General features: G+C 40.2%; 2 protein-coding genes across 8 annotated transcripts in view; both read left to right on the plus strand.

The window, feature by feature from the left end:
• The window catches only part of trim36 (tripartite motif containing 36), a 33,556-nt gene extending 21,850 nt beyond the window's left edge, over positions 1-11,706 (plus strand). For all 5 annotated transcript variants that reach the window (XM_067612113.1, XM_067612081.1, XM_067612090.1 and 2 more), the window contains 5 exons: positions 4,247-4,364; positions 4,478-4,683; positions 7,102-7,285; positions 7,433-7,546; positions 8,254-11,706. In XM_067612113.1, coding sequence (XP_067468214.1) covers positions 4,247-4,364; positions 4,478-4,683; positions 7,102-7,285; positions 7,433-7,546; positions 8,254-8,623 — 992 coding nt within the window. In that variant the 3' untranslated portion in view covers positions 8,624-11,706. The remainder of the gene's footprint in view (positions 1-4,246; positions 4,365-4,477; positions 4,684-7,101; positions 7,286-7,432; positions 7,547-8,253) is intronic.
• A 1,254-nt stretch (positions 11,707-12,960) lies between these two features.
• The window catches only part of ccser1 (coiled-coil serine-rich protein 1), a 123,298-nt gene continuing 120,872 nt past the window's right edge, over positions 12,961-15,386 (plus strand). The window contains exon 1 of one of the 3 annotated variants that reach the window (XM_067612124.1): positions 12,961-13,188. The gene's annotated coding sequence lies outside the window, so the exon portion shown is untranslated. The remainder of the gene's footprint in view (positions 13,189-15,386) is intronic. The other 2 variants (XM_067612132.1, XM_067612138.1) reach the window with 2 other exon arrangements.

A 15,386-nucleotide genomic window follows, 5' to 3' on the forward strand; every position in this document is an offset into this window, starting at 1 on the left:
AAGTCTTCTAATAACTAAGACAGCTCCAAAAATGTCTAAATAAGGAAGTTAAAAAGTTTAAAAGCCGATATGGTAATTTGGTCAAACCTGAGATTAGTACTATATAATACAACTAAACATCAAATATTTTGTTTACCCCAAATAGACGTTTTTGCATGTGGTGTTTACATTGGCTCAAATTATGCAAAGTACTCACATTCCTGTCCTAATTACATAATAATAGGATTGTTGGTGCGCACGACATGTAAGAGACTGAGACATTGTTTCCATTGAGTGACAGTTCCTGACATTTGGTCGAGGCATTTTTTTTTTTTTTTAAATGCCTCTGGTCTGACTTGTCTAACCTGACAACATGATGCGTGTCATTGACTGAATGTCATTGTTAGTTGTGACAGTTCTTCCAGTATTAGTTAGCTAATGACAACTGACTGGTGTTTGAGGGTGTCCTGAAGAGTGAGAGCAGCCCCTCGTTAATGACAAGCTGGTCAGTGTCAGTACAAAGCAAAACCTTTTAGTTTTGAGTAGCAGCTGTGCTACCGGACCTTATTGTTAAAAAAAAAAAAAAAAAAGAGGGATTAAACATTGCTAACATTGCAAACACAGCTGAGGTCTCTTTGGCACAGAGCCATTATCCCTCAAGTGGATGCAACTAAACAACTGACAGATTTCTCAGTGACCGTTGGTGACAAACAAAGCGGGGAGTGACATGAGTTTGTGGCTGTGGGCTTTTGTCGCCACACTGGACAGCTACCCTGTTAGCTTGTTTAAAATCAGTGATGTGAGATTTATCTCGGAGGCTACGGTTGGCTCCGTCGAGACTAACGAACCGGTGGAAATGAAGCGGGCTGCCTATCAAATGGAGTTGGTTAATGATCACGCAAATTACAGTGGCGTTAGTTTAGTTTGAATGCTACTGTTTTCAAGAAGGAAGTGAAGTCCAGTTTCACAGAAGAGATTTGACAGGTGAACACTTGTTTTTGAAGACCCTTCCAGGCAAATTTGTTAATTGGAGCATCAATTATGAAAAGGATACACTAGATAAAAGAAGGAAATTATAAGACCGTTTATTGTATAAAACATTCAGAACGTTGTGGAAGAGGATTGGAGGAAATTAATCTGGTTTCACCTTTTTATAGAAAACTTAATAATTAATGCTGCTGTTTCTATGACTCTGTTGGTATTTGTTTGCAGGTTTTGAACAGAACAGCAGCAATAATTTATTCCATCTTGGGCTGTCAATCTGAAGTGTCCATAATGCCTCCTTAGACATCAGTTTCTGTATAATCCTTGTACTGCGGAGAATGTGTTCTTTGAATAAAAATGTGTCCTTAACGAATCACTGCTGCACCCTTTTGGGGAAAGTGCTGCATGCAGCAGTTAGGTGGCGGTCATATTGATGTGTGTCTTTAATCTAAATTGCCTGAGGGAGTTAGTGATGCTCTTAGTCGGAGCTCAGAGAGAGAAAAGAAGCTGTTGGTGCATTATTATACTGCAGTAATTTAATTGAAGTCTTGGCAGATGACACAGCAGTGAACCATTCCAGTATCTTTGGATAGTGCCCCTAAGCCCTTACGCAGTACACAGCTTACTTCCCATCCATCATAACACTGGAAACTTGAAAACTCGTTTATGTTTAGCTATAAGGGTGTTTGGGGTGAAAAAAAACTTTTCAGAACAAGACTCACTTAAATCTGCGTCTCAGCTGATTGTAAAGATGTTTCTATCATCTGTGATCCTCGAGAAGTCTTTTTCTCTACTTAAGCGTCATAGAAGAACATAAATCAATGTCCCACCATCAGGTCTTGAATATGAGTGACAGCCATCTTGTTGGAGCATAATGCTGTATGTATTGGACTTTGCTCTTTGCCTTTAGCTTATCCAAGAGATGAAGAGATGACTCAAGAACACGCACAATGCCGTGTTTGTGCTCTTCCATCCATCCTAACCCATCTGTGGCCTTACTGAGGGTTTTGACCCCATGCTCCGCTTCTCAAGAGGCTGTGAAAGAATGTGTTGTTTAGTGTAAATGTCCCTTTCAAATCGGAGATCCCTCAAAATGTCAGGACGAGAACATGAGAACTCTTTACTGAATTAAAACACTGACTTAAAATGGCAAACTCCCTCTTAATAGATATCACAAAACAGGATAAAGTGCAGCGAGCAGATAAGACAAGAGTCTAGTTCTCTCACATTTGTAGAGGGAGCTGTGGAATGAAAATGGACTTGAGAGAAAGCTGCTCCCCGCAGTCTAACTTGGCCATGGTGTCAGTCTGTCTGGCAGCAGCTTGAACTGTATGTGATCAATAGTGTTGTTTTTCTGAGTCGCTGAACTCGGGGGACCTGCTGCCTGCTGCGTTGGATGGCTGACTGCCCCATTTTGTCTTTGCCTGTCGGTCCATCTGTTGGAAACAGCCGAAAACATGAAGTCTTATTTGTTACATGTAGTGTAACTGCTGGTTGATTTATAAAGAATGCCTGTATGTGAAATACAGTAGATCACATTTAACATGAATACTAATTACTTTTCATGGTTATTATTCATCGAAACTGAGAGTAAAGGGTGGGTGTTTCAGCGGTTTAGGAGGAGGGAATGAGGAACGTTTAGATGAGCAAGAAAAAGGTGATTTGTGATGGGATTTAAGAAGTGTTTTGACTTTTTTTATGGTCTTTTGTAAGGGGCAGTGCCTGTTGATCATCAAATGGTATAAATGAGGCAGGGTTGGAGTAGATGTCTAATTTTGTCCATTTCATCTAGGACTGCTAATAAGGCTGCAACTAACGATTATTTTCATTATCGATTAATCGGATAATTAATCTGATTATTTTCTCGATAAGTTGTTGGGTATACAAAATGTCAGAAATTGGTGAAAAATGTTGGTCACTGTTTCCCAAAACCAGGTTGACATCCTCAAATGTAGTCTTTTGTCCTGACCAACAGTCCTGAGCCTAAAGGTATTCGGTTTACTGTCACAGAAGAAACTAAAAATAAAATATCAACAAAAGCAAAATATTAACATTTGAGAAGCTGGAATCAGATAATGTTTGCATTATTTCTAAAATAACTCAATGTATCAACATAGCAACAGACAGGAAATCTAATAATTTTTTTCTACATTTTTTTAGGTACACACTCTCTCTGATGTGTCTGCAAATACAGTATGTTAGCAACATCTCAATGCAGTTGCACAGGAAAATACACAGAAATACAGGAGGACACAAGCTCACGAAGGAGAGCTGTGCGAGGGACAGACAGACTTTGGAGAGTGAGGATTAGCCGAGTGACTTTGGGGGATCAGAAAGCTCAATGGCAGCGGTGATACTGGTCAGTGAGGGGAATCCGTCTGTTGGGGAAAACGGATTTAGGAGAGGGATTGGAGAAAAGATGGAGAAAATAGAAAGCAGAGGATGAGGAAAGATGAGGATGGGAATTCACAGAGGAAGGGATGGAAGTGTGTCGAGCATTGCTTTGATCTTGCAGAGAAAGACAGTGACCTACATGATTAAAGTAATGTGATTCTGTTTCTAGAGAAAAATGAGCTGAGAGGACTGTAAATGAGAAGGTAAAGGGAATCATTAGAGCGGGTGCTGTTGACATAGATGAGAGAACAGATGGAAAGTGTTGATATGTCGATGAATCTTAAGTGTGAGTTATATACAACCACCAAGAGGAGAGAAAAGACAATAAACAGGATGAGAAAGTATAATGAAGAAGGGAAGTGAAGGCGTCAGAAGCAGCCACGTTAAAGAAGCGGAAGGAGTAAAGTGGGAGAGGGGTGGTGGTGGTGCTGCTTTTTACAAAGTGCATTTCCTGGCAGTTAAGTCTATATGTGAAAACCTCTTAACAGGCTCCATTATGCAAGACAGTCTTGTTGTCCATTGTCGTGAGTGGATAGTCCTGTTCCCGGCAAATCTAATCTCTACCACACTTAATACTGCTTCATTTGCTTAAACCCAAGTTATTGAGCTAAAGTACAGAACTAAGCATGATTAAGACACAAAAGGACTTTACTGGAGTTCCTTTGCGCTCGTAGGTTTTCAATTTATGCATCAGACCTGTCACATCTGGCTAATCTCTGTGTCTTATCATGTAGAAGATAAATTTAAATATACATTTGTTGGAGGATGACCTGCGTTGACTCTTGCCATATCTTGTGTACTTTTTACCGACTGTCTTGATTTATAATTGATCATTCTCTTTCTGGTCTTTCCTGCGTGTCTTTTCTTTTCCCTCTCCTCTCCCCTCCAGTCCCAGACCCTCCTCTGATCGACCTGTCCCAAAGCAGAGTCTATAACGAGGCCACAATCTGCTGGAGGCTGTCTGATGACCACCTACCTACAGATCACCACATGCTCGAGTACCGCAGGTGGGTGCCAACATACAAAGTCATAACCACAAGCGAGGAGGAGTATTGAGTAGATCAACAGACAACGTACGTAGAAAAATCAAAACGATCTGACCGTGTTTGTTTCTCTCCAGACTCGGTGGACCGAGCCAGTCCCCGTCTCAAGAGGACAGTGAGGACAGCGGGGTCTGGAGGGCCACAGACAGGGTGTACGGTCCCAGCACTGTGGTATGTGACCTGGAGCCTGACAGCTTGTACTCCTTCAGAGTCCGAAGCTGCAGGAACTCCATGTTCAGCCCCTACAGCCCCGAGGTCACCTTCCATACTCCGCCTGCACCTAGTAAGTCTGAGAAATGTAGTGAAATATTTCACATTTTCTCAAGCGCTTAATCAATTTAAACTGTTTTTTGTTGTTGATGCTAAGTGCATTAATTAGCTAATCCATAAAATGTTATGCACAGGATTAAGCTCCTGACTAATGGAGAACCAGCCCCTGTTTTTTTGGCCAAAGCAATGACTAAGCTCCTCCATCCCCTTTACTTCTCAGAGCACGTCTGAGTAGATTTTGCATTGTGTTGGATTTTAGGAAGATTATCAGATGACAGATGCCTCACTGTTTAAAGTCTAAATTCTGTTGTAGCCTGCACGATAGAGGTAATCAAGCACAATGGTGTTTGGGTTGATCACCATGGTAATGGCTTTTGTGTTTCAGATGGCTGAAACCAATATAGCTTTTGTGGGTGGGAGTGTGTGGGTGTGTGTGGGTGTTTGTGGGTGTGTGTGGGTGTGTGAGAGTGTGTGGGTGTGTGTGAGAGTGGAGGGTTGTTGTTCATCTTTTACATCTTGAGAGCTTGGAGAGGAAACCTGCAGTGGCATCTGTTGCTGACATTTTAAGCTTGCCTGGCAGACGCAAGGTGGAATTCATTAAAAACGATCATCATCCCCAACCATCTGCTGAACTTGAAATCATATCTTATCCTCCCTGTGAGGGGGCTACATCAATGAATCATATCTGCTTGGCATTCATCACATTCTCCCCGCTTGCAGTGATTATACTCACTGTACATAAATGTAAAAAATCTGGGGTTTTGCGGAGGTGTTTTCTGTGGCAGCGTCCCAGTTTGACACGGCCTGTTCTCAGAATGCACACTTTCCCTCTCCCTCGGCAGGAGTTTGCATCATAATCAGTCGTTTTTGCACAAATGCAAACGCGAACACGTCACTCCCCGCTCTGACACGGCCGTGCTTTGATTTGTGTCCTGTCCGAGGCTCGTCATTTGTGTTGTGATTGGAGCTTCCACATTCCTGTGCTCTGTGGTTCGTGTAAGACTGAGCGGATGGATTCACTGCGCGTCAGTAATGAGGAGGAATTTCAGACCAGGGTGAAGAACAGAGGACAAAACATGCACGTGCTCACACACACAAACACACACCCACCGCTACATGACAGAGCACGAGCGGACACAGTTGGAGGCTCAGACTTCTTTTTTCAGCCAGACCTTCACTGTAAAGACTTTACAACATGTAAAGACGTAGATCTTTGCTTCTCAATGTTAATCAGTCTTGATATAAAGTCTTTCTGTGAGGAGGTCCTTCACTGTCTGTATGGTATATTCAACAGCTTATGTGCCTGTTGTGTCCATAACAAATCAGTTTTTCTGAGGCCAAGACTACTGGACTCATTGTCAAAAAGATTTCAAGGTTTGGTTGTGGTTGATACACAGTTTATTGTTCCAGGTGCTGTTAAGTCAACTTTAACATACTGTAAAGAAATTGCCATTTGATAAAGAACTACTTCATTTGATTTGAAATTAAAGTAATTCAACCAAAGCAAGTCCTTTGCAATATGGATGTAGCTATCACTTTTTAATACTACAGTTGAAAATTGACCAATATTGAGTACTGAACTGATCTGTTACTTTTGGACAGTGCACTAAGACCACCAGTTTCATGCCAGTGAATAAAAACAATTGTGATCAAATTAAGATTTTCCATCATCAGAGAAATACAAGCTTTTGTTTTCCCAAAATGCAGAAAATAAAGCCAGTTGGCTTTTATTCCCGACACTTTACATACTGCTTTTGTTATCAGATTTTAAGTTTCCATTATAGCCTGATATTTACAAAATATCTGATAACTATCCTTACTATATAGCAGCAGTTCTATGCTGCTATATGTTTGTATTGCTGTCTGTAAACCCTGTAGGCAGGCTTATACTATTATCATTATCATGCCCTAGTTAAATAAGGACTTCCCTAGACACTGGTCTTCCCCACTATAGTACTCAGATTGTGTGGGACGGTTGAGTGAACAAGCATAATCATGTCAGCCTACATGTATCATAGATTATGGTGATCGTGCCCTTTGGCCCAAAAACTATTTATAGAATGCATTTAATTGCATCCAGATGAGGAATATAAAGGCTGCACATGAGGAGTGAGGATTTAGTTTCATTAGGCTGTCATTCTCCCGGTTGCCTTTGTGGATCTATAAAAACTGTGTAATGGCGCCCTCATGTGTCAGCTTTTGTCACTTACACAGTTCTGAACATATAACAGAGGGAATAAATTACTTTTGTCATGAATTGTGAGTGATCTGGTTTTTTTTCTCCTCTTACCATTTCTGATTTCTTATTTGTCCCATTATCTCTTTCACCTCCACCCACTCTTCCCTTGTCTTGTCCACTTTTCTGTCCTCTTGTCTTCTCTCTCATATGTCCATCCTCTGACCCAATCTACCCGTATCTCCGCACATACAGCTTTCGGTTTCCTGTTCAGCGACAAGTGTGGATTCAGCACGGAGCGCCTCATTCTAAACAAACGACGGGACACTGTGGAGAGCATAGCGGGCATGGCCTTCCTCCTCGCAGCGGAGCGCGTGCAGACCGGCAGCTACGTTGCACTAGACTACATAATTGGGGACACAGGCATCTCTCAGGGAAGGTATGCCAGAAACTGACAAACACTGTTCTGCTCCACAAAGAGATCACTGTGACAATTTTATACACCTAGCCAAATCAGACAATGTGTAAAAATTAAAAAATTCCAGTCCTGCGGTAAAAAGTGGAATTGATTTGTTTGTTTTCCCAGACACTATTGGGCCTTCAAGGTGGAACCGCAGTCCTACATGGTTAAAGTCGGAGTGGCCTCTGACTCAAAGCTGATCGAATGGTTTCACAATCCTAGAGATACCAGCAGCCCAAGGTACGTGAGCTGTGTTTATAACACAGGGCCCGTCATTTACAATCTGTCCATAATCGATGGTCATGTAGTGAAATTGAGACTAAACAGCACAAATTCTATATATCTTTACCTTTTCATACATGACTGCGACACACACCAGACTCTCCCAGTCTCAGTACAGTGATAAGTGTGTTGAGTCATACCTAATCCTGTGATGTAAGAGAGCCAGTATAAACTCGTAAAGAGCTTATTCAAAGACAAAGCCTGCCTTTCTCACTGGATCAGCCCATGTAAAAGCATGTAAAGGAACACCTTTACACAAATACATTTAAATTCTATAGTAATTACATAATGCATGCAAGGTTGTATACATCAGACAGCATGCACTTAGTCATTTAAACTTGTGTATGCATTTTTTCCTCTGATACTATAAAAACATGTGTTTGTTTTAGGGAAATGGGTAATATTGCTTACAGTTTTTCTTGGTGATTTATTGACACAAAAAAAGTAAAGTGGTTCTGCCAATTCCTAAACTACTGAAGATCAACAATTTTTTAGTTATTATTTGAACAGTTAATGGCCAAAACTCATTATTCATAGATTAATTGTAGCTGCCTCTCACTCTGCTTCAAATTTAACATGATTATAACTGACTTTGACTTAAATCTTCTGATGCAAATTGTTAAAAATCTCCCTTTTTGTCCCTTTTTTTTTTTTTTTTTTACCAGATACGATCATGATAGCGGGCATGACAGCGGCAGCGAGGACACATGCTACGAGCTCTCCCAGCCCTTCACCCTCCTCACCCTGGGCATGGGCAAACTCTTCATCCCCAAGGCTTTGTCATCCTCCTCCGTTTCCACAGGAGCTGCACCGGCCGGTGACCCTGGGAACCGCGTGCTTCCTATGCCACAACGCCTGGGTGTATGTCTAGATTACGACGCATGCCGGGTGTATTTTTATGATGCCGACACCATGAGGTGCCTTTACGAGAGGCAGGTGGATTGTTCAGGAACGATGTATCCAGCTTTCGGCCTCATGGGCAGCGGCAAGGTTCAACTGGAAGAGTTCATCACCGCCAAGAGACTGACCTTCTAAGGAGGCGACGGAGTATGTCGCTACATTCGGACCTGCATCTGTTTAATCATTGGCATGTTCTTGGAAGAGCAGGTTTTATTGACAGGGTGATGGAGTACAATCCAAACCATTTTTGTTTTTGAAGGTCAGTTGAGGCAGATGTGATCAAGGATGTTGGTCCTTAATGTGAAAATGGGATCTCTGCCAGAGACTGGCCTATTTAGAGCTGGTATGTATAATGTATGACTCTGAATATTAGTGTCCACATACAGAGGTGTTGAGAGGTTGGTATAGATGTGACAGCTCTTCTCTACATACCAAAGTCTCTGTAACTGTTAAATGTATTTGACTTGGTTTTAATTGCCAGCTATAACCCGCTGTTAATGTTGTGAATTTGGCTGCAAAGTTAGACTTGCAGCCACATTAAATCCTTATTGTTTTAACATGAAACGCCTTTGAGCTTACACTGAAACTTCCTCTTTTGCCAGGTTTATGTTTATAGATATGTGTAATTATTAATCACTTTACTGGGTGGTCTTTGTTTCTTTTGGCTGTAACTGTTTGTCTCTACGTAGCAGCATAGGTTTTGTTGTAATCTTAGTGGACCTGAGAGAGCCTTGTAGCCTTGTAGCTACTTTTGAAGCTAGCGCCTCCGTGCCTTTTTTTTTTTTTTTTTTAGGAAATTGGTCACTTTGTTTGCTCTAGCAAGCAGATGTTGGTGTGTCACTGCACAAGCATTGTAGAAAAAGACTTATCAGCTTAAATACTGTATGTGTGTTTTTACTGTAGGTGTAGTTCAATCAGACACTGGTGTCAAGATTATAACAGTTAATGGTGTTCAATGTGGCTCGTTAATTACATATTTACTCACGACTATCACAGAAAACACTACTTTTCTTCTTCGTCACAGTTACGGTCAGCTGTTTTTGCACAATATGATGAATGACGCCTCGCACATGTTAGCAATCATCACAATTTGATCACTACCTAGTTTGCTTCTTCACTTTTTTAATGTCGTAGACTTAATCAGCACATCGATGTCTCACAGTGTCTGTCACACTTGCGACATTAATCCTGGAATAGTTCCTTCAAGCCTCTCACTGTTTGCACTCTCACGTCTGTTGCACAGCACTGAATGTGACTTTAAACATCATGAAACTATACAAGTACCAGACCATCGTGTACTTGTAGTCAACATCAGTTTGACAGCTGCAGTTGTTACAAATAGCCAAAGCACGTTGGTTCTGGTGCTGACTTTAAGTGCAACACACATACAGATCTGTAGCCGAGCAGCCTTTAAACACAGTTTAAAAAAAAAAAAAAAAAAAAAACACAATTTCAGGTTCTTCCAAAAAAAGTGCTATCACAAAACACGCTGTTCAGTACCTTTTTTGATATCAAAACCACCGTTTACTTCAGTGCAGACACATGAAGTGTAGCATATTAGTGTGTCACTGGTGAGTTTGGCTATCAGACAGACATCTAAGTGGTTGATCGGCTTTGTTTTAAATCAGCTCAGATATTTTAGTCTTAAGAGAGCACACCAGGCAGACACTTCACTGGGAAAACACAGTTTGCACATGGGTTTGTTTGTAAATTCATGTATATTTTCATTTCTGGAGGGTTATGGTATTCGGTGTGTGTGTGTTTTCTCAGGTTTCTGGCCCTGACCGGGGCCCAAATGCTACCTACCTCTATCTGTCAGGCCTGGAAAACCTTAACTACTGTACCTTTTCCTCCACAGAAACAGGTTTGGTTTGATTTACAGCTTTTGCTCATAAAAAAAAAAGTCAGTTTAATATCTCCGCCTTCTCTTTAACATCAGGTAATAAGCTGATCTCTCAAAATGTTTGATTTTAACTTCCATGTACATATTAATCCAGAGATATTATTTTCAGTGAAATAAAATACATCTTAAATGTTCATGTTATTAGTTGGTGCTCGCTTGTGGACTTGAAAGAGACGTGTAACACTACTGGTGGAAAATAATGTAACCCTGTTCAGCTGCTTTTGTCAAAGGAGTGTTTTTAAAATGGTACTAACAACCTCTTCTTTCTTTGTGGTGTTGGTTTGATTAGTCGGTTTAAATGTTTGGTTATAGACTTTATCAAGTGTGGAGCACATGATGTATTTTTTTTTTTTTTTTTTTTGGTTCAAAACATTTTAATAAAAATCTATCTCTTACATTTAGCTGGACAGAAACTATCTGCAGTCTCAAAATGAAATATTTATCCTCGACCGTGTGCATATTTTTGTCTCATTAGTGTTGCTGTCAGTTATTTTCACAGCAATCCTCAGAGATCACAAACCTGAACCCTGCTTCCTGTATTTTAAAACTGACTGTTTGAACATCTTTTAAAACATGTCTATGCATTTATGAATTTGGCAGGGCAGGTTCACGGTTTTTTATTTCCATCACGGAATGTATTCCTGTTAATTACTGAACAGCTGAATGTTCTTCTTTTCGTTGTTTTTAAGGTGACCTCTATCGGTAGGAGTCACAGCATCGTTGTATGTAGTTATAGAAATTTGGTGAAAGGCTTCTAATCTCAACATGACAGCTAGAAAAAAAAAAACGCATCCTAGTTTTGCTTTTCAGTAGTGAATTTAGAACCAAATATGTCGCAGGCTGGCTCTCAATCTAATCCCAAGCTAGCACTTTAAAAGATCTGTAGCATGTCAGCATCGGTTTGGCTCTGCAGGTGTGTATAATAAATATGTGTGCAATATTAATTAACAGGCTGTAGAACAAAGGAAAACAGTTTAGATAGACGTTAAGCCTATTAAGACAATTTGCACTGTTAATAGTTTATAGTTTACTTTGTGGTTTTCCTCTTGATACAAAAACACTGCTTGATTTTTCTTTTCCCAAATGTTCTTCTGCAGTAAGAATTTTACAAACTCTAAATTAGTGACAGTGCATTTGTCTCAGTGTGTGTTTCTCCAGAGGATTTGGACGTGGTGTGTAAGTCGAGGGTTTCTGTATGTGTTAGTATGTAAAGATGTGAAAATATTGTTCTTTGCTCTGATTCCTGGAAACGCTACACTTTTTAATTTGCTGTGTGGGGATTTCGTCAAATAAAACTAGTGTGTTTTTAAATCTATTTCGTCTCTTTAATATTATTCAGAAAATGATGTTTTGTTTTGTTTTTACATTTTCTAAGTTAACTGGTAAGAGATTAACACAACCTCTCAGTTTTTGCTTTAAGATTTTCTACTATATGTATATAGTATAGGAATAATATCACCTAAGATGTTTACTTTTCTGTGATTGTGAGCTCATCAAATCTTTACTTTTTTTTTAAAGCAGTTAACATGTTGAGCTATGTTTTGCTATGATGCCTCTTTTCAGCTTCAGTGGGACATTTGTTTATGTATTTTAAAATCCAATCTATTAAACTACATAAAACACATCATACTGAGAGGTTAAAAGGTTGCAGAATTTGTTTTCATCAGGTTCATAAATCTATTACAGTGTATCAGTATCATATTTGTCAGTACATTAAGCAAACGAACAGTAATTTTGAATGTATTTAAATCTGCAGAGATAAGTAATCCACAAGTTTGTTTCCTTCAGTCAGAACACAAACACACTGAAGAGATGGGTGACAAATCCACAGCCCTCTGTTGTGTTGTGTTGAGTAAAGATGCAACAATATTACCAGCAAAATGTACTTCAAGGCCCTTCAGGGTCCTGTCAGAGTTGTATTATCATCTAGACTATCATATTATTGAATTATTGCATAATCAGATAGGCTAAGGGGTTTTTTTTATGTTGCAGCTGGTCTAAGTGGAGCTAATTTTAGCTTGCTGTTGGGCAATTTAATCTGTTTTAATGCAATATCTTCATGGAATGATTTACAACAGATCCTGAAGCTTTTTTTTGCAGCAATGCTCTTGACTAATACATGACCAAAATGATCATATTTATCACAACATAACCTAACCTAACATAACATAACATAACATAACATAGGCCTATATAACATATATATCGAATACATTTTAATCCAGATTATTAGGCTAAATACATTTTACGAACCTACCTGCAGTTGTATAAGGAGATTAAATTTCAATGGCACACCTGAGAATGGATTTATTCATATTTAATTGTCATCCATGCACCTGCGGAATGAAGGAGGATGGAGAGAGGAGGAGGAGGAGGAGGAGGAGAGAGGTGGTTGCCGAGGAAGTGGATGAGGAGGATGGAGAGGAGAGGAGAGGAGAGGAGAGGAGGAGGAGGAGGAGTAGGATGAGGAGGGAGAAAGGAGGAGGAGGAGGAGGAGTAGGATGAGGAGGGAGAAAGGAGGAGGAGGGGACGTCACGTTGTGCACGCTCGCCGCCCGTCCGCTGCTGTCGTCGCAACGCGGAAGAGACGAAGGAGGAAAAAGAGGCTCCACGTCACAGAGGTGTAATACTGGCGTCAGTGCTACACAAGGTGCTACCTCAGTGCGCTTTCAGTACCACTGTACAATTACAGATATCCTCATTAAGGCGATAATAATTCGTATGAGCACAAAGCTGAGATATATTCAGCTGTGTGTGCACGGAGCGGCCTCGGTGGAGACTCTGGGAATCCGCTGAAGGTAACGTACGAAACGTTAAACGGACGTTGGAGGCGCCTGTGTTTGTCCGCCGCCCCGGTGCTCAACCGCCGCCGGACACAGCCGGCTATTTCCTCTGAACACCGGTGACCTTTGTTGCTTGAAGACGGAGATATAATATATTTTATTGATGTTAATGTCGCAGAGGTTATTAACGTCGCTGTTTACGAGCGGCGGTTCAGTGAGCTAAGCTAGGCTGGATTTAAGGCTTGACGAGCGTTGTTGACGTTTGGGTTTGACAGTTGTTGGTCTCCCGCCGGGCTGCTGCTGATGATGGTTACATGCATTTAAATCTCTGCATCTCCTCCCATGCAAACCTTGCAATCTGATAAATATAGCAAATTCACAGAGAGAGTAAAAAAGGAGCAACCCGGCCTGTTCAACGATTGTAAGAAGTGTTGGTGACACTGTTAACACGCTCAGGCCCATTCATTGTTGTGATGCTAGACATGCTGTAAAACATAGACCAGCCCCCACAGTTACCAATCATTATAAGGTGTCACTATATCAACAATCATTGTAAATAAGAAAAACTACAGTTGATTAATCGATTAATTTAGAGCTGCAACTAACCGTTATTTTCATTATCAAGCAATCAATTATTTTCTCGGTTAATTGATTAGTTGTTTGGTCCATAAAATGTCAGAAAATGGTGAAAAATGTCAATCACTGTTTCCCAGAGCCCAAGGAGATGTCCTCAAATTTGTCCACCACAGTCTAAAACCCAAAGAGTTCAGTGTACTGTCAAAGAGAACTTAAGAAACTTGAAAATATCCACATTTGAGAAGTTGGAATCAGATAATTTGGACATACTGCAACTAATTGACTAATTATTGCAGCTCTACATTAATCGATTGACAGAAAATTAATCTGCAACTATACTGAGGATTGAGTAATGGTTTTAATCATTTTTTTGAAGGAAAAAGGCCAAACTTTTGGTGGTTGCAGCTTCTCAGATCTGAGGAATTGAAACTCTATGTGTTATACATGACAGTAATTTGAAAGTCTTTTGATTTTGGACTGTTGATGAGACAAACGACACATTTGAAGACACCATCTTGGGCTCTGAGACATTATAATGGGCATTTTTCTGATATGTTATAGACAAAACAATTACTTGATTAATTGATAATGAAAATAATTGGTAGTTGCAGTCCTATGAAAACAATGTTTTTAGCAGAACCCTAAAAGGACATGTAATATTCACATATACACAGGTGCTTATGGGATGTTGTTGAAGACGTGCACTCCCTCCCCCACTGTTGAAGGTGATTAAATAGCATGTTGTTATCAAAAAGCAAACAACATATGGCACTCCACGGATTTTACACAAAAAGCAGGAAGAATATTTCCCACCTTATGAAAACTGTTGTTAAATGTCTTTCTGTGGATCTGGAGGGACCTGTCTAAAGTCTTGGGGTCTTGGGGAGTCTTGAGCTTGGAGACTACAAATTTATTGCTAAAAATCCTAAACCTAAGCCAGTTTTAGCTAAGAGCATCCACCTCCCATAACCTTCCGCTAAAGCCCGCATCAAGGACATAAGAATGTGCTTCCTGTTTTGGTGTGATTTCCTGGCCAGTTCTGGCAAACTTGCAGATCAGAGTTCACTTTTGTTTAACAATGATCATGCGGATGTGCAAGGTCTGCCAATAGGAGCACTGAAGCACGATGTTTTGAAATAGAGAAGTCATTATTCCAGGGTGTGTCATCAGACTGTTTAGTTAAATATTATATTGCCAGACTATAACTGCAGCATTGCTGTATTACTGGTTTCATTCGTTTCTGTTGTTTTTTGCTTAGCTGTTAATATTATGCTTTCAGCATCTCTGTATCTGCTCATGTTCTCCTATTTGCAGCACGTTTCTTCATACCTTTTACATGTTGTGAATGTTTTTCTCAGTTTGCTTGTGTGCGTGTTATTTGGAGCATGTTTTCTAAATGCAAAGTACGTGTTCTCAAACACCCAACCTCCCATTATTAACCACAGTTAATAGTGAGAGCTGTAGTTCAAATTAGAAGAAGTGTTTAGTCTGCAGGCTCTTGTTCCTCTAGTGATCCTAAGCAAGAATGTTGTCATATGTTCAATGTTTCTTTTGGGCCAAATGTGAAAGATTATGTTTGTCATTTGAGTCCCTGGTTAAAATGTTTGCGATTGCTTAAGATGGCCTGCATGGAAGAG

The sequence above is a fragment of the Thunnus thynnus genome, chromosome 2, assembly GCF_963924715.1.
Source record: "Thunnus thynnus chromosome 2, fThuThy2.1, whole genome shotgun sequence".
In the NCBI taxonomy this organism is placed as follows: domain Eukaryota; kingdom Metazoa; phylum Chordata; class Actinopteri; order Scombriformes; family Scombridae; genus Thunnus; species Thunnus thynnus.